The following is a 17,217-nucleotide window of genomic DNA, read 5'->3' as shown; positions in this document are numbered from 1 at the left end:
TTGAGCTAACTTTAGCGGCAGAATTTCCGAGCCAAGCTGTCACCTCTGATTCTATGCAGGGTTGTTTTATGCGCCGCCAGTTGATAACGGCGAAGAAGCGGCACAAAAGAGACAACAAAAATGCAGGTCGCGTCGTTTTTCTTTTGATTGGAAAATACCCCGACATAGAAATAGAAAGCGTGCAACGTGGTGTTAAGTGGAGCACACAGAGAGCTGGCCTCGACGCGTGGCTTATCAGTGAATTTTGAAAACATAAAATGGCCACAGTAAGCAAGCAAATGATTTTTATTGCAACTTGCAGCTTGGTAAACAGCATCTTTGCATAGGTATTTGGGGCGTCAAAGTCAAAGTTCCCAAAGCACGTAGTGCCTGATGTCGTAGCCGAGAAGGAGGAGGAGGAGGAGGAGGAAGAAGAGGAGGATGACGACGATGAAGAAGAAGACTCTGCCGAATCGGGCTCGACAACCTCGTTCAGTCTTCAGGAGTGCATAAACGAGTTTCGGGCCCGCCGCATTAGACGCGTCTCCACCCAAAGCCGCGACTGTGACAACAACCACAACATGCCAAGTGAGGACCAGCCCGTGCGCGTACGAGGCACATCCGCCGATGCGGACTTAATTAACCAGAATCGCTGTAACAAGGCCCAGGAGCGAAAGGGCAAGCCATGCAAGAATGGTTTTTGCTATTGCTTCACCAGCGACAGTGGCGATTGTGCCTCCACGGCACCGACACGAGAGTCGCACGTGCGCCAGCCCAGACGCAGCAGGCGTTCCGAAAGCACTAAGGTACAAGTACTAAAACCCTTTCAGACAATCAAATAACTGATGTTTTTTCATCCACATGATACGTGTGCTTGTCCAGGCGGCCAGTGCGTCCAAGCCGCTGGTCCAGAACCATTTGGACAGCCAGAGGCAGCAGGTGGGACGTCGTCACAGTGAGCCGCCCAACGTGAAACAGACCTCAAATATTCCTTTGACTGCCATAAGCAGTATATGTGCCGTCGGCGATGATGCTCCGCTCATACAGATTATTCAGGAGCTGCGCGATAATTGTGTTGTGTCAGAGGTGCGCGTGAACCGACAGAAGCTGTCAGGATCAGGCTGCCAGCCAAGGTCTTCGCCTGTTAAGACCTGCAAAGTGAAGGCATACGATCCGATTACATACAAACCCACTGCCCCGGCCTTGTCAAACATCAGCGAGCAGGATTCTGCCCTGGAAGAGGAGCCGGAAATGGCTCAAACAGAACAGCCGACTAGTCTGCAGTCCGCTCGCCAAAGCTCCCGGTCGCGTCGCAGCTCTGGTGCAGGTGGCCGTCTCCTCCAGAAGCGTTTGTTACAGGGTCTGGGGAATTTCAAGAGACGCGATTGCCAAGAGCCACCACCGAAGCCGCCGCGCCGTAGCTGCCAGAGTCTCGATGGGAAATTCTCACTGTCTTCGTTGGCTTCGACAACGCCTTCAGTGCGGGAGGCTGAGCGTGTTTTGGACGAGTTCCTGCGCCAGAGAGGCGTCACGGTACCCAGTAGCAACAATAACTCGCCTCGAAAGGATAAAAAGAGCAAGCGCAGGTCCTATCCGATGGGTAAGTGGTAGCCGAAGCCAAAGAATGAAACTGAAACCCAAACCAAATTGGAAACAATATCCCTTTTAGCTAAACCAAATCAAATTAAACTTCAATTTTCTTGTCAAAATAAAAAGATCTTTTGTTTACCAATTGAGTTACGGTTTCATTTCCTGGTCCCAGGTCCTATTACTTCTCTATTTCGCCTCTTAACTCGCTTCAAATTGCAGCCGAAGTGGAGAAGCCCCGGCGCAGCAGACAGCTGCCTACGTGTCCCTCGCTGAGCGACATTGAGCGAGTTGTGGAGTCCAAGCGTGGCTCGAACTACGCCCGAAATATACAGCAGGCCAGTAGCAAGGGAAAGAATGCCGTAGCCGACAAACCCATGAAGGAGATCCTGCTAGGCTGGACAGAGCCAAAGATCAACGACATGTTGAACTACGAGAACAAGCGGAGTACCCATTTCAAGACCCAGGCTCCTATGGCAGAGCCCCAAGTGGCCATTGGCTGGCAGCTACCACAGCCTGTAGTGCCTAAGATCTCCTTAGACACTGTCGACGGCAGTATGTGCGAGAATCTGGCCTCCAACATAGACCGCAAGCACACTCCCATCAAATATCCGCGAGGCATCAAGTCTGCTGGCGGACAGACCAGCAATAAGTTCATTTGGGGCGAGCAGTTGCGCAACTTTTCGCCGCTGAAGGCAGCCAACAAGCAGCCTACACTCAAAACCAAGTCCAAGAACTTTCTTAACAACTCAAAGAACAAGATACTGCGCTTTGTGTCGCCCAAAAAGTCAAATCACCCGGAGAACCCGGCGCGACGGCCCACACCTACTCCCCGACTCTGCACTGTGGGTGTTCAGACATCCACATCGCAGTTGGATCTGCAGTCGCAATCCCCACCGGGCAGCTATCATTCCCCCATGCAGTCGACGCCATCGGCCACAACGACATCCACCAGGCAGCAGCCGGACAAGGAGAGCAGCGGCGACCAGCCGTACTTTGATTTCGAACGCAAGATCGAAGCACCGAACCCGCCCAAGAAGATGCCACGTGCCACGAACCGTGCTCGCAAACTGAACTTCCATACTGAGGCCGAAGCACCCACCACCTATCGCTCCTTTCACAAGGATCTCGACCAGGATGTAACCATCACCAAAATGGGCTACCTGTTGAGCAATATTCGGGCCAAGCTGGAGGCGAGCGACGACCGCGCCGTGCGAACCTTTCGGGTGAGTCTAGGTCGAGTCTTTCATAAACAAATTTCGTATCTTTATTGACGAGTCAAAATATCCTTAGGCCTATGGCTCATGGCTTATGGCGTATAGTCTAGATAAGGTTAAATACAACGCCCAGAGCGTAGTGATCAGATCCCAAATAGTGATTGGGTATGGGTCCGACGTGGTAGCAGACGTTGACCGTCGGCAGACCATAAATGCTAGTCACCTGCAGCTGGTGCTGGCTTTTATCGCTTAGGGAGCGCAGAATGTAGTCCACGGTGATCCAATTGTCTTGCCGTGTGGATGCAATGCTGGGTCCCTTGGGACCTGGCGGTCCCATCTCCACAACCTTAAAATTGAGCAACTTTGCGGGTGGGCTGTCTGCGGTGATAATCTCGAAGGGCGGAGAATTGGGGACGCTGTTGAAGTCTCCAGTTAATACTATGGGCGTAACTTGGCCACTCTTTGGGTCGCATGAAAATGTCTCTAGCTCTTCAAGCAGCCTGGTCACCTGGGCACAGCGCACATCATCGCGCTTGGGATTGTATAGCAGGTGGGTGGTGGCCACTATGAACTCCTTCTCCGTCTGACCTTTCAGCCCGAGTTTGGCGAATAGAGCCACATTCTCGCGATTCAGCAGCTTCACATTCTGATCGTAAAACTCGATTGGCCGCTGGTCCAGCAACTGGAACTTGCATGCGTCGTAGATGATAGCACAGCCGTCAGTGCGCTCGCCAGTCTTTTTCTTGTAGACGTACTCCAGTTTCTTGCCATTGCCCACCCGGAGTCCCTGCATTAGATCAAATATGTGGTCGTACTGCATCTCCTGGAGACAGAGAATGTCCGGGTCTAGTGTCAGTATTTCCCGCTGGATGTTCTGCAGGCGACGTCGCCAGGTCAGACAGTCGGTTCTGAGTTCCCCATACAGATAGAAATGTTCTACCAGCAGGTCCTGGGCGAGTATGTTGTACGAAACTACTTTAAAGCTGGAGTCCTTGCTCACGTGACCGTGTCCATGTCCGTCTTTTGTGCGCCTCCATTGCCGGTTTCTGTCGTATCTATCCATGGCGTCGTGTATTTGGTCACTACTCTCGTTCCTCCTGCTGCTTCTGTGCTTGGCTGTGCTGACCCCGAGGGTGCGAATGAAGGAAGCTTGGCCTGGCAGGGATCGGAGCAGGAATTTGTACATATCACTCGATGCGCGTCCCCATCGAGTGCAACAGATTTCAAATGCGCCAAAAGCCAAAAAGGTAGAAAAAAAAACTATGCTCTCGTCAGCTGTTTGCTTGTTGCTTTCGTCTGTTCTTCGCAGGGATGGGTTTGCGCGCGTAATCGAAATCGATAATGGTGGTTTCTAATCGAAATTTAAATATTCGCGGTTGGTTTCAATTGCAGATGCAGGATTTTAATTAATTAATTACTGTATATTTGTGTTCGTCTTCTCAGGATTCTTCACGCGTTGAGGCAATCGAGCGTCAAAAGGAGAGCTTCGATTGCATTGACGGGCCACATAGCTTGAGCGCAACATCGGCCACAACTCAATATCAACGTGATACGACATATGTGGCAACCACTCAATATCCACGTGATACGGCATCTGCAGCAACCTCGCAATATCCACGGGACACGACATTTGTGAGATCTACTCAATCCAAACGTGACACGACATTTGTAGTACCTACTCGGCATCAGCGTGATCTCGATTGCGAACCCATTTATTCAGAGATCGAAGAGGACTGCTTGCGTATAAGGGGCAGTCCGCAGTACGAGGTCAGGACTGCAGTGGAACGACAGCCCAGCGATGCCCAAACTTCAAGCTCCACGGCGACTGGGAGTGAGTCGACAGCGGCTGTCTCTGACTTGACTGTGCCTGCGGATCTGTCAATACTCTATGCAAGGGTGCAGAAGCCACAGAAGAAGCCTCAGCCGAGTCTGCCTCCAGTAAATCTGACTGCCCAGCCGGTGGCATTGGGGCAGTGTCTGCAAGAGTCCCTGAAGAGTGGCAGCTTCTTTAAGTTCATGCCACTGCCTGATGAGCCTAGTAGCGAATGTTCTCGCTCTGAGTCCACAAGCGAAACCACAGATTCGTCGGTGATTCGCAAGCCAAAACCGACGTCCCCACCCATGCACCAGTCGCTAAACAATATAAACGAAAGGAACTCGCCACCAAAGAAGAACCGAAACCTGTCGAGGTCCGAGCTCTCCCTGCAGCGCAGCCAGATCTTCCTGGACAATTTCTGCCGCAGCGAGCTTGTACTCGATCAGGACGAGCAGCTCAACACTCGCCTTGAAAAGATTCCAAATGTGAGTATACGCAGCAAATACTACCTCATACGCATACTTATCCTTGTCCAACTACTTGCAGACCTGCCTCAGAGCCAGTAGCCCCCGCAATGAGGATGCTGTCTCCTACGACATGCCCGAGGGACTGTACGATGATTACGCCATTGAGGATGCCAGCGCCGGCAGTTCCTTTGCCACCAACGACTACGGATCGTGCCAGATTGAGCCGCCGCCGCCTCCGTCAGAGAACCAGAGCACACCAAAAAAGAAAAGCCAACGATATACAACTAAGGTAGAGATTTTTGTTGACTCCTATTAGCGCCTAAGGCTTTCTGCTTTCACTTGCCATTGCCATGTTCTTGGAGATTGTAACCCTTTGAATATATATATCCATAACTACACTGTACACAGCTCGCGCTTCTGAAGCATTTGAAATATATGTAAGCTGCTTCCTTTGGTTATCTAAACACGCGTAATAATTCATTTTCCAGCCACCGAGCAATCTCAGCATCGACATCAACGATGCCACACAGTCGCCAGCGCGTCCATTTGGCCACAATCTCAGCCACAGCTGCCCAACGACTCCACAACAGCCGGCTAAACCATCCGCCCAGCTGGCCCACAACAGCAGCAGTCTGGGGGAGCTGGTCCAATCGCTACCCAGCCCCACTGACAGCCAGCTGATGTCGGTGAGCGCTCTGGCCCGCTATCGCCTCCTCAAGGATGCCCTGCGGCGCTCTTACCGGAAAGGCAAGGACTTCTTTCTGGCGGAGAAGCATCGACTGACCCACAGTCTCAATATGTCCCGCGATCAGTCCAACCAGACCGACGGGGAGCTGGACAGCAGCACCTACTACGCCAGCTTCAATCTCGACTGCCTGCTCAATGAGTCGCTAACCACCAGCGAGCAGCTGGCGCAGGCTGTCAGCATTTGTCGGAAAATGCCCGAGCTGGAGATCTCCAACGAAATGGTGGAGGCAGAGCGCCTTTTGCTATTCTCAACCCTGCGACAAAGCTCTCCCGCTGATCCTGGCCAGGCCAGCGATGCCGTTCTGGCTGCCAGGCGGCAGGCGCAGTGCGTCCTAATCGATGCCATGCAGCTGCCAGTGAGATCAGATGCCAGCCAGGACATGTTCTTCAATTACCATTACATTTGCACATACGAGTTCGAGGGACGCATTTGCTCCACCCAATCGGTGGAGTGCCAGAATGGCGTTGCCCTGTTCCGTGACTGCGGACTGGAGTTCTACAGCGCCGGCCCGGTGGAGGCGATGGAGTTGCGCTGTCAAATATTTATGTTTCGGCTGCGCAAGATCTCTACGCTGTCGCTGGAGCCAGCCAAGACAGTGGTAAGTGGCTCTAGTCCGACTTGCAGGACCTCGCTAAAATTTTCTCTGCTTACAGAAACGCGGTACCAGCAATCTGTGTTCGTCCACATCCAGCTGCTCTGGCAGCTCCGCGGGTGAGCGAGTAGTATCCCGGTTTCGCCTACATGCCTCCTTCTGTTTGCGTGCCATTGATTTGGCTCCATTCGAGCTGTTGGCCAGCGAGACGCAGGCCAGTGATCGGATTTGCTTGCGAAGCTCACGATCCTGGCAGCTACCATTGACTACCCACACAAAATCGACCAATCTGGCGCCCGAAATATCCGTGACGGGGCGTGTGGAGGTTCGTTTGCCCAAGTCACATTACTCTGGCTATTTGAATGTGGAGGATCCGCAGAGGAAGCACCACTGGAATCGACGCTGGTGCACCCTCGACGGTGTACAGCTGTCCGTGTGGCAGCACGAAGACGATCTCAGTGAGCAGCCGCCCCTCTTCTCATTGCATCTGCAGGGATGCCCGCAAGCCTCGATAGCTGCGGCACCGCGAGAGCTGTGTGCTCGTGCCCGGAGTTTTCTCCTACGGGAGAAGGAAGCAGCCTTGGGATTCTTTTTTGCAGCCGACACTCAGCCGGAACTAGACGAATGGCTATTGCATCTGAACGAATCTCTGTCTTTCGCCAAGCGATGGCTGGTCGCACCTTGAGGGATACACTATTTTATTCTATAATTTTATTGTGTGTTTATGTTTTCTCTTTATATTTTGTAGTCTTAAATTGTAAACTACCTTCTGGGATAGGATAAAATATGTTGAGAACATTTGTTCTACTTATGCTGGTCAAAGGAGAGTTTACTCCCCATCCACCGACTTACCATTCCGGTAACATTCCGCCATCGCTGCCTTTTCTGGGGAGTATACTCGTAGTCTCTATCTTTAAATCGCCTGTTTATGGGGCTGTAGTGTACGTTACAACAACAACAGTTTATTACATACATAATTTACATCGGTTATAATAGTTCGTTAAGATATATTGTATATATATATATATGCATATGTAAAGTTTTGTCAACTGGATATAGATTACTATATAGTATGGTACATTAGTGTATGTTTTTTTTTTATGCGCTCCGTGTGCTCTGTGGATATTCTGTGGATTAGGGTATTCTAAAGCCCCCACACTCGTGTGCCTAGTTTATGTTAATGAATAGTACCCATACTATACTAAATATAGTATATGTACTATTAAAAATAAGCTGCTTTGTAATACGGGTTCTGAGTCCGCGTTTGCTCATTACAGTGCAAAAACATAAAGTCTGAGGTTATGTTTGTTGTGGTATGTGTCAAGCAATTTACATACTTACGAGTATATTGTACGACGTTACTCTAACAATTACTATTACAATTAAATAGTTGGTGTCTTCTCCTACTAGTCTCTGTATCTGTATCCTGTATCCTGTATTTGTATTGATCCTGATCCTGTTGATAACTATCTGATTCTGATCTATTTTTTGTATATATTTCTATTTCTGTACGGGTTATAAGTGGACATGCTGGAGAGCGTCTATAACGGTAGTTATTTGGGGTTCGGGGTCTGTATTGGCTCTGCGACCTTTAGGGCTTAGGCCAGAACGTACTTCCAGACGCGATTTGTCTGATGATTGGTTCCGATCTCAGTGACATACAGGGCCGACCCGTTAACACTGACGGCCATCGAATGCGGATTTTTGAAGTCGCCCCAGTGCCCGATAATGGCCTCCGACCGCGGATCGATGGTGAAGCCGCACACGGGCAGCATCGAGGTGGGTCCGTTCACGGCGAACACTATATCGCCGTAACTGGCGACGCCAAAGACGCGACCCAGATCTGGCTCCTGTATGGTGGCTGCAGGCTCACCCTCGCCATGGGAAGACTTCAAGCCGGCTCTGGAAGAGTTTCATTTTGCAATTTGGGAATCGTTTTAGGATTGCTTTGCTACTCCACTCACTTGGGACAGACGACGCGCATATTCTCGCGGTCAGCGATGCACAGTAGATCCAAGTGCTCCAACAGGGTGATGGCATGTGGCACCTGTAGTGACAGAAACTCTGGAAGGGATTTTGGAATGTTATGATGAACACTCAAATATTAAATATATGTACGTACCTGGTGGCTGTGGAATCGTACGAAGCAGCTTGCCAGCGGCATTGAACTTCAGGATGCGACTGTTACAGTAGCCATCGGCGATAAAGAACTGTGAATACATACATATATGAAAACATTCTTCCTAGTCAAAGGGCCTGAGAGTCTTACCTCTCCCGTGGTGGCCACGGCTATGGAAGTCGGCTTGCACAGATGTTTGACGGAGGATCCAGGGCGGAAGCGTTTGCCAATCGTAAGAAGAGGCTTGCTGCCGAAGGGCTTAAACTAAACCAGGACTATATAGTATAGGACTAGATAAAGGACTCTGTATAAAAAGTATGTACCTTGAATGCCTGGTGCATAGCCACGTCCGTAATCCAGTAGTTGCCATGAATATCGATGGTCATTCCATGGGGCATGTAGAACATATTTGAGCCCCAGCCAGATTTAATGGCGCCCGTCTTCGAGTCTAGGACATAGATGGTCTTCTCCTTAATCGGCCCGTACTCGATGAGGTAGTAGATATTGCTTTCGTTGAAGGTGCTGCAAGCAGATTGGACACACAAATCAGATATGTATACGTGTCCCACGTGAGAGTAGACACTTGTTACTATGCAACAGCGACAGCTGTTGACCTACTTTACGTCCCAGTAGCGGTCGGCGCGATGGAAAATGACTGGATTGCCCTGTGGGTCCACGGAGACGGCGGTGACCTGGCCGAAGCTGTGCTGCTCGGTGGGCCAGTTCTCCACGAGCACAGGAGTGGGCACACTGGCCGCCGGAATGGGTACATTGTCGTAGCTGCGCTGGTTCTGCAGGGCCACCTCATCGTCCACCAGTGGCAGCTGCGGCGGCTGCAACGGACAGTGGACAACCCCTGACGATGTGAACGACACAGTTTTTTGGTGGAGACTAGCTCACCTGAAGGTCCTTCTGCTGCATGCGGCGCTTGATGAGCGCCCTCACCTGGTTGAAGAACCGTTCGTTGAGGTTCACCCCCCCTGGCAGGTGGTTGCTGTTCGCGGCCACTGCTCCCAGGCAGAGCGCCAGCAGCGCCACAAGATGAATGCACGACATTTGGAAGTCCTCTGATTTGCGTTTTTCTAGTGGCAGAAGTTTACTTGTGCTCTGCTTGCGCGATTTTCTGCTCTGCTAACATCTGTTGGCGGTGTCTATATGTTGCGCTGGCAATAGATTAACTGCCTTTGGACCACGAACTCCACTCCACTCCCCCACACGCACTGACGCTGATAGTCCCACGCTTTTCGATTTTCGCTTTCATTTTTGGCGCCTGCGCCTGCTGATCCCCAGCACACTGGGCCGTAGCCCATCCGCTCGGTAAATGGTTTGAAATGCCTGGATATTTTCAGATGTGCGTCTGATTGCCCCACTGTGGCCCTGCCGCAAGCTGTTGGAGATTGGAAAGCGTTTATTGATTTTCCAATAGGACAGAACAGTGAGGGCCAAAAGTAAGGCTTTATTCGATTCGATTATATGGTGCAAACGCCATCGATAACAGTTCGATGGCGAAATTCGATACGATTTTGTTGTGAACGTGCTCGATTAAGTTTACAATTAATGGTGCAATGAATAGAGAATCGATTTGGAGTTTGGAGGCCACTTTGGAGATGGAAGCATACAATCAGCAGTCAGTGTCTTTGACGTCACAGCGGGTGTTGGGCAGTGGGTGGAGCAGGGCCGTAATCCGTGGGCTTTACGTGGGCTATACGTGTGCTCTACGACCCCCAATCCCAGTTGGGCTGAGTCCAAATATAGCCAGTGTCCGTCATGGAGCAGTAAGCATTGTAATAGCGTCCCGGGGAGCTGTAAACAGTGAAACGAGACAGGCATCCCCTGTGCATCAGCGGACTCGCCGTCGAGAAGATGGTCACGTAACGCACTCACCGGCAGTAGGAGTACTGTGGACACTTGCACCGAAACAGGCTCTGGAACTCCTCCTTGCACACCTCGTTCCACCAGCAGGTGCGCTGCAATATGATCAAACAATCCAAGGGGGGAGGGGTTAATTAAGCCAATCTCCAGCTCTACTCACCCGCACACCACAGACCTCGGTCATATAGCCGTGAACGCTCTGGTCCGAGTAGCTGCGCTTCGTTAGATGCGCCTGTGCATCGGCCGGTGCGGGCACCAGGAGCAGGGACAGTCGGAGGCAGCAGCCCAGAAGCAACCACCGCGATGCCAAGGGCAGCCCTGTGATCACCTTAGCACAATTAGCAACAAAATAATCAAATTACATTTTTATATTTTTCAAATTATTTTCCTTTTTCCATTATGGTCTGACCTTTCGCATCGTTTCGGTTAGTAATGGCCTGTTTTTGCAGGTGCTGCTTTTTGTATTTTTCGTTATTGGTTTTTAGTTTCACTTAAAGCGGGGGCTTTTCTTCATAACTTTCACTGTACTTCCTCACGTGGTACATGCATGTCCTGTGGCGAGTGTCACGTGGCAACAACTGCTGGGGCTGGCCGTTCGGCAAAGCAACTGCAACGGGAACTGGAATCGGGACCCCAGTCGTCGGCTTTTCGCTTTCTCTAGACACACACACACACACGTGTACTCTTGCACATGCAGAAGTCCCTCTGTGTGTGCATGTGTGTGTGGAGGGTTCTTGTCCCACTGTTCATGGGGGCCACATGCAATTACAGGGTGAATCATTCAAAAAAGGTCTACCATCGGCTTATATTCATGAATGGGGAATGGGGATGTGTGCACCCTATAGGCATGTATCTTGGATGAAATCTTGACACAATACATTTCTTGATCAAATTCTTTTGTTTTGTTTGTCAACATTTCCCCGACGTCATCTCGCACGCGACATGACTCAGCACACCCGCATACCCGCAGAGATGCTTTAAATAGTTTGAAAGCTCATTTAGCTGCCAAAAGTATTTTCAGCCATCTCAACAGGTAGAAAATTATGAAAATCTCCTGATATACATGTACATATATATATGTATGTATGAATATATGTACACCCACATATGCATACATTATAGCAATTTTAGGGCGTATATTCTGGCATTTTCTATAAAATCATTTTGTTGTTTCATTTGGCACATCTGGAAAACACTTTCCAGGGCCAAATGTGTGTGTGGGCTGAATGATGTAGTCTAGTATCGTTTAGATAGAAAGTAATACCTACAAAATATAGCAAAATCCGGCAAACAAACATAAACTGCGCCTGTGATGTGATTCATATTTGGTTTGCCCTAGAAAATTCCGTTCTTAACTAAGTTGTTATAGAATATTCCACAGGTCATCGTCATAGGCGTCAGTGTCTCCCACGACAAGAAATCTTTGGAATATTCGCACAAAACCGATACATGCTTATAAGTGCGGTATACAAGCTCTGTGTTCTCTATACAGAATGTATGACGCTCGCCTAAAATTAGATGAGAAATACATTTTCATATTTTTAGCACAGACTGTAAACAGACTGGTGAGGGTATAAAACCGAGTGATTTTTGGGAGAGCTCCATCAAAAGTGCTTTAGCGGCGAATCAAGAAAGATCGGGAATACGAAATATATAAAAGAATCAAAGGTACAAATCGGAGGATATATAGAGGACTATTTGCGCCATTAGCTCACCGTTCGTATCGTTTCTCCATCTCCATCAACGTAGATGTCCGTTGTGCCCCTAATGTTCCGCGACTGGTGGGATGAGATTGACTTTCCGATGCGCACATCGCGCCTCTTGGACCAGCATTTCGGCCAGGGGATGAAGCGCGACGATCTGATGTCGTCGGTGTGGAACTCCCGGCCCACAGTTCTGCGCTCGGGCTACCTGCGTCCCTGGCAGAAGAACAGCCTGCAGAAGCAGGAGTCCGGCTCCACGCTCAACATCGACAACGAGAAGTTTGAGGTTATTCTGGATGTGCAGCAGTTCTCCCCCAACGAGATCACCGTTAAGATCGCCGACAAGTTCGTCATCGTCGAGGGCAAGCACGAGGAGAAGCAGGACGAGCATGGCTATGTGTCTCGTCAGTTTTCCAGACGCTACCAGCTGCCCAGTGAGTTCGAAGCTCTTCTCTCTTTAGAATCTTCCAGTTCTAACCAGAATCCCTTTCCTTCCCTTACCTTCCATTGTAGGTGATGTCAATCCAGACAATGTTACCTCCTCCCTCTCCTCGGACGGTCTACTGACCATCACTGCCCCCATGAAGAAGCTGCCCCCACCATCGACCGAACGCGTCGTGCAAATCACACAGACTGGTCCATCCTCCAAGGAGGACAATGCCAAGAAGGTGGAAACAACAACGACCTAGGCCCCTTAGTTGAGTTTTTTATACCAAACCGAGAGTTACAATAGTTAGTAGGTATATATCTATGTATTTGTCCCTATGATATTGGGCTTTTATTAAAACAATTACCAATTAAAACGAATGCAAATTTTTAAATTGTAATTGGTCGAAAATTAGGTACCCTATACATACTATAATCTGATTATTTTCACGCAAAACTACAAATGAGAAAGTGTTTTCTACCTCGTATCATCTGCTAAGATTTCATTGGCCCATATATTTATTTACGGATCATTTAGTAGCAGAAGCTCATCCAGAGTTACGGCCTTCTCCTCCAGACACCGCTGTATGTAGTGGTTCGCCTTCTCTATCTGCTCGCCGGACAGCTCATCTTTGTATCCGTTCACCTTGCCACGACGAACGAAACTGCAAGATCGTTTGCTACATCAAATGTCCAACAAATAAATAAGATTCTTTTACTTACTTGTGCTTTTCCTTGCCGGCATCTTTGTGATTCACTTGCGATATCTCCCACAGATGATTCGTTGTTGGATTTTCTGTACTCAAAAAAATACCAAAAAATAGATGAACTTAATTTAAGTGACATACTCACTTTTCATCTCCTCAAAAGATAGATGCTTTAGCAGTTGATCCATTGGCTGATCCACTATGGGTTTGTTCAGAAAGCGACACAGATCCTCGACCACAGCTCGGAGATCCTTCTTCATGCGCTCGAAGCTCGTGTAGTACAGCCAGGGCTCATGCCGCAGCTGATAGAACTCGTGGGCGTGTTCGATGGCATTTCTGAATGTGGCATCTGTGTCAAGATTCTCTTCGATAAACTGTGCCAAGGTCTTGCCGTAGTTGTGGCCATAGGTCACGCCATGATAGTACCGAGAGACCAAGGCATCAAGGGGATTCCGAAACACGTACACCACTTTGTGCCGCTTCTGCCACAACTGGGCAGGCAGCAGGGGCAGCGGCAGATGGGACTTGATGACCCGCGGCGAGTCAACATCTTGGACAGCAAAGACCTTACTATCATCCCCGTGTGCGTTGAAATTAAACCTAGAAATGAATTTGTTTACCATCCATCTTTTTGTTGGCACGAGTATTTCTAAACTTCTTCTTACTCGACGAATGGACTGCGCAGTTCCAGGTCTTTGGCCAGAGCCGCCTCGAAGTTGCAGTCGTTGATCAGCAGCCAGACCAACTCCTGCATCCAAGTGGTGCCACATTTTGGCAGCGTCACCACCCACACGTCATCGTCTCGCACCTCCAGATCGTGAACGGCATCGAGAAAACGCTGAGAGTTGCTTTTGAAGAACAGTTCACGCTTAGACCAGTCTTTGTCGATGAGGCCGGTCGGATAACTCTTAGGCGTGACCCGTTCACGTTCCATGGCGGCGGCTTACTGAGTTTTCAAAACGAACGAGGGGAACGTTGTGAGTTGCTGCGGACACCGCAACTCTACGGTTATACCCGATACTAAGTCAGTATGGCTCTCCTCCGGCAGACGCCGCTAATATTTAACGACACGACAAAGAGTGCGTGCGAGAGAGACAGAAAATCAGTCTGAGCGTGACGTCGGGCGCTGCGTAGCCACTGCAAATTGATTTGTTCCTTTTGGCTATAAAAATGATCTGATCTGATCCAGATTCAGCAATCTAATAGATATGGTCATTATCTATGATTCTGCGTTTTTAGTTTTCTCAAATCTGCAATATTGTGGATGCAACAGATTTTCGTCCTTTGTGGGGGCGGATGGGGGTCGGGCGAAATTCTGAGATATACGTTTTATAGTGACATCTTAAAGGAGTGTGTGCACCAAATTTGGTTACTCTAGCCTTAATAGTCTCTGAGATTTGTGGTTGCCTCAGATTTTCGTCCTTTGCGGGGCGGAAGGGGGTGTGGCGAAATTTGGACAGGAAACGGTCAAGGTCCGATATCACAGGAGTGTGGATACCAAATTTGGTTGCTCTGGCTTTTATAGGTTCTGAAATCCTTGAACTCATATTTTGCAATTGGCAAAACCGACCATGAAACCTGTGTGTTAGAGTGAGACAGAGCGAGAAAGAGTGAAATTGTTTTCGTGATTCTGGCTGTAATAATTATACGATCTGGTTCAGATTTTGCACTCTAGAAGATATAGTCATCTTCTACGATTCTGCGTTTTTAGTTTTCTCGTATCGTCGAAATTGTGGATGCCACAGATTTTCGCCCTTTGTGGGGGCGGAAGTGGGCGGGGCAAAGTTTTGAAATATTTTTGGAGCAGTGACATATCACAGAAGTCTGGATCCAAAACATCGTTGCTCTAGCTCTTATAGTCTTTGAGCATTAGGCGCTGAAGGGGACGGACAGACGGACAGACGGACGGACGGACAGACAGACAGGGCTCAATCGACTCGGCTATTGATGCTGATCAAGAATATATATACTTTATAGGGTCGGAAACGATTCCTTCTGGACGTTACACACATCCACTTTTACCACAAATCTAATATACCCTAATACTCATTTTGAGTATCGGGTATAAAAACGTACGTGTGTATCTACTCGTATAATAGAGCTACAACTGAGGGAAAGTTTACGCTCTTTGGGAGCTCGTTCTCTCTGGTTGAACACTAATTCAGCGGCTGATAAGGTTGTTATTGCTGCTGATGTTTATTGCAATGTAATTGGAGTAACCCATGATACGCTCCTCTCTCTTCAGCAGATAGCAGATAGTGGGCGATAGAGAGTGTCAATCAAGGGACTGGGGCCTCCATTCGGGGGCTGATTAAGGGCCTTTTATAAACAAGAATATGTAAACACTTTACTTCTAGTTGCAGAAGCCCGATACATACCATATACATAGACACACTTACATAGACAGAGGGTATGCCATCATTTATAAAACATATATCACCACAGCTTACAGACTATTACACAATGTTATACAATATACGAGTATGTACATTATAGCGAAACGATTAACTAGACGATTACTTGCTGTAGTTTGCAAAGTCATCCATGTTCAATTTGTAGTCGCGCAGATTGATGTCCGACCAGAGATCGAACTCCCGTATGATGTCAGCGGTGAGCTCATCCTTGTGGCTGCCAACGACACCGCGACGAACGAATCTGTGAGAAGAAGAACAGCTGGTAAGGATCTTTGCGGATAACTCTCGGTAAGCAATGAAAAATCTCACCTGAATTCCTCCACCTCACGGCCGGCGGCCGCCTTCATGCTCTCAAACTCCTTCACATGATTGCAGGCGGGATTGTCGCGCATACTTTCGAAGGACAAGTGCTGTGTCATCTGCTCCACCTGTTCCCCGGTGATCGGTCGTTGCAGGAACGCTGCCACATCTCGGATGACGTCGCCCAACTGGGCCTTCATGCGCTCGTAGCTGGTGAAGAAGATGTGCGGCTCATGGCGTAGCTGCCAAAAGTCGAGGACATGGGGCCAACAGGGCGTGAAGTTCACATAGCCGTCGATGAAGGAGTGCATAAAGTCCGACTTGGTGCCCTGGTAGCCGACCATGCCGCGCCAGTGATGGAAGTACGAGATGGCCGCATCCTTGGGATTGCGGTAGACATAGATGATCTTAGGCTTTTTCGTCCAGATCTGGCGAGGCAGCAGCCAGGCCGGCAGGTGGGACTTGATTAGACGCGGCGATGGCATGGCATTGGCTGCCTCCATCGTGTCGTGGGGGACATTGGGCACAACCCCATTGAACCTTAAAGAGGAAGGAAAATACAAATAGGGATTAGTTCCCAGGAGCTCCATTCCAATGCTTTGCACAACTCACTCCAGGAAGGGCGATCGAAGGGTCAGATCCACGCTCTTGGCCGTCTCGAAGTCGCACTGGTTCATCACCAGCCAGGTGAGCTCCTGCATCCAGGTGGTGCCGCATTTGGGCAGCGTCACAATCCACACATCGTCCTCACGTACCTCGAACTCATGGACACGATCGAGCACGGGCTGAAAGGTGTCAGCCAGGCGGCAGAAGCGATGCTCCCACTGGCCCACCACTGGGACTGCCGGCTCTTGGGTGGAAAAGATCGAGGAGTAGCCGCCACTGATGGCCAGCTTGTCGATCTGCTCGAAGGGCACGCTCTTGGCAAAGAAGCTCGACTGCGGCATGGCGATAGTCCCGTATACGGCTTAAACGATCGATCGAACTGAACGTCTCGGCAGTTGGGGCCGTATTAAACGCAGCTTGAGAAATCAAAAGCGATCGGAGCAGAATTTCTCGCCCCTGTGTAGGTTGATGATGGGCGCGTGACACGATCGTGAGTGCGAAAAGACATATAAGAACTTGCACGATCTTGAGATCAAACTGAACTTCTTCAATTGTGGGGGTCGGTGTGCGCCATAAGAACTGATTAGTTTTATGATCATTAGTAAATTAAATATGATTGACGGAGTTGCTCAGCATCAAATGATCCACTGATCCCTGGATCACG

General features: G+C 49.4%; 7 protein-coding genes across 8 annotated transcripts; 2 read left to right on the top strand and 5 right to left on the bottom strand.

The window, feature by feature from the left end:
* Positions 1-7: 7 nt before the first annotated feature.
* On the top strand, positions 8-7,489 carry LOC6593029 (anillin). The gene is made up of 8 exons (XM_026985091.1): positions 8-266; positions 327-785; positions 862-1,579; positions 1,789-2,792; positions 4,227-5,084; positions 5,146-5,355; positions 5,555-6,412; positions 6,468-7,489. Exons 1-8 carry the CDS (start codon positions 258-260, stop codon positions 7,089-7,091), a joined length of 4,740 nt encoding a protein of 1,579 aa, XP_026840892.1. The 5' UTR covers positions 8-257; the 3' UTR covers positions 7,092-7,489.
* LOC113565041 (protein angel) lies at positions 2,809-4,012 on the bottom strand. The gene has a single exon (XM_026985093.1). The coding sequence runs from the start codon at positions 3,967-3,969 to the stop codon at positions 2,890-2,892; it is 1,080 nt and encodes a 359-aa protein (XP_026840894.1). The 5' UTR covers positions 3,970-4,012; the 3' UTR covers positions 2,809-2,889.
* LOC6593030 (peptidyl-alpha-hydroxyglycine alpha-amidating lyase 2) lies at positions 7,349-9,684 on the bottom strand. The gene is made up of 7 exons (XM_026985092.1): positions 9,426-9,684; positions 9,144-9,358; positions 8,849-9,047; positions 8,676-8,789; positions 8,529-8,616; positions 8,371-8,470; positions 7,349-8,308 (listed from the first exon to the last, which is right to left on the bottom strand). The coding sequence occupies exons 1-7, from the start codon at positions 9,579-9,581 to the stop codon at positions 8,005-8,007; spliced, it is 1,176 nt and encodes a 391-aa protein (XP_026840893.1). The 5' UTR covers positions 9,582-9,684; the 3' UTR covers positions 7,349-8,004.
* Positions 9,685-10,088: 404 nt separating this feature from the next.
* On the bottom strand, positions 10,089-11,188 carry LOC6592522. Its single transcript, XM_002018188.2, has 4 exons — positions 10,807-11,188; positions 10,573-10,725; positions 10,410-10,492; positions 10,089-10,328 (listed from the first exon to the last, which is right to left on the bottom strand). Exons 1-4 carry the CDS (start codon positions 10,813-10,815, stop codon positions 10,241-10,243), a joined length of 333 nt encoding a protein of 110 aa, XP_002018224.2. The 5' UTR covers positions 10,816-11,188; the 3' UTR covers positions 10,089-10,240.
* Positions 11,189-11,994: 806 nt separating this feature from the next.
* LOC6592523 (protein lethal(2)essential for life) lies at positions 11,995-12,907 on the top strand. Its single transcript, XM_002018189.2, has 3 exons — positions 11,995-12,065; positions 12,147-12,534; positions 12,614-12,907. Exons 2-3 carry the CDS (start codon positions 12,147-12,149, stop codon positions 12,787-12,789), a joined length of 564 nt encoding a protein of 187 aa, XP_002018225.2. The 5' UTR covers positions 11,995-12,065; the 3' UTR covers positions 12,790-12,907.
* Positions 12,908-12,976: 69 nt separating this feature from the next.
* Positions 12,977-14,182, bottom strand: LOC6592524 (estrogen sulfotransferase). Its single transcript, XM_002018190.2, has 4 exons — positions 13,899-14,182; positions 13,379-13,833; positions 13,250-13,322; positions 12,977-13,191 (listed from the first exon to the last, which is right to left on the bottom strand). The coding sequence occupies exons 1-4, from the start codon at positions 14,165-14,167 to the stop codon at positions 13,050-13,052; spliced, it is 939 nt and encodes a 312-aa protein (XP_002018226.1). The 5' UTR covers positions 14,168-14,182; the 3' UTR covers positions 12,977-13,049.
* Positions 14,183-15,628: 1,446 nt separating this feature from the next.
* Positions 15,629-16,951, bottom strand: LOC6592525 (amine sulfotransferase). 2 transcript variants are annotated; one of them, XM_026985440.1, is made up of 3 exons: positions 16,560-16,951; positions 15,957-16,487; positions 15,629-15,906 (listed from the first exon to the last, which is right to left on the bottom strand). In XM_026985440.1, exons 1-3 carry the CDS (start codon positions 16,892-16,894, stop codon positions 15,750-15,752), a joined length of 1,023 nt encoding a protein of 340 aa, XP_026841241.1. In that variant the 5' UTR covers positions 16,895-16,951; the 3' UTR covers positions 15,629-15,749. The 2 variants fall into 2 exon arrangements, with proteins under 2 accessions (XP_026841241.1, XP_002018227.1); XM_002018191.2 differs by having other exon boundaries at positions 15,629-15,888; positions 16,560-16,950.
* Positions 16,952-17,217: the final 266 nt, after the last annotated feature.

Source organism: Drosophila persimilis, unplaced genomic scaffold (assembly GCF_003286085.1).
Source record: "Drosophila persimilis strain 14011-0111.01,24,50 unplaced genomic scaffold, DperRS2 tig00000002-arrow-pilon, whole genome shotgun sequence".
Classification (NCBI taxonomy): Eukaryota; Metazoa; Arthropoda; class Insecta; order Diptera; family Drosophilidae; genus Drosophila; species Drosophila persimilis.
Note: the sequence above shows the minus strand (reverse complement) of the source record. Positions and strands in the feature narration are given on the sequence as shown.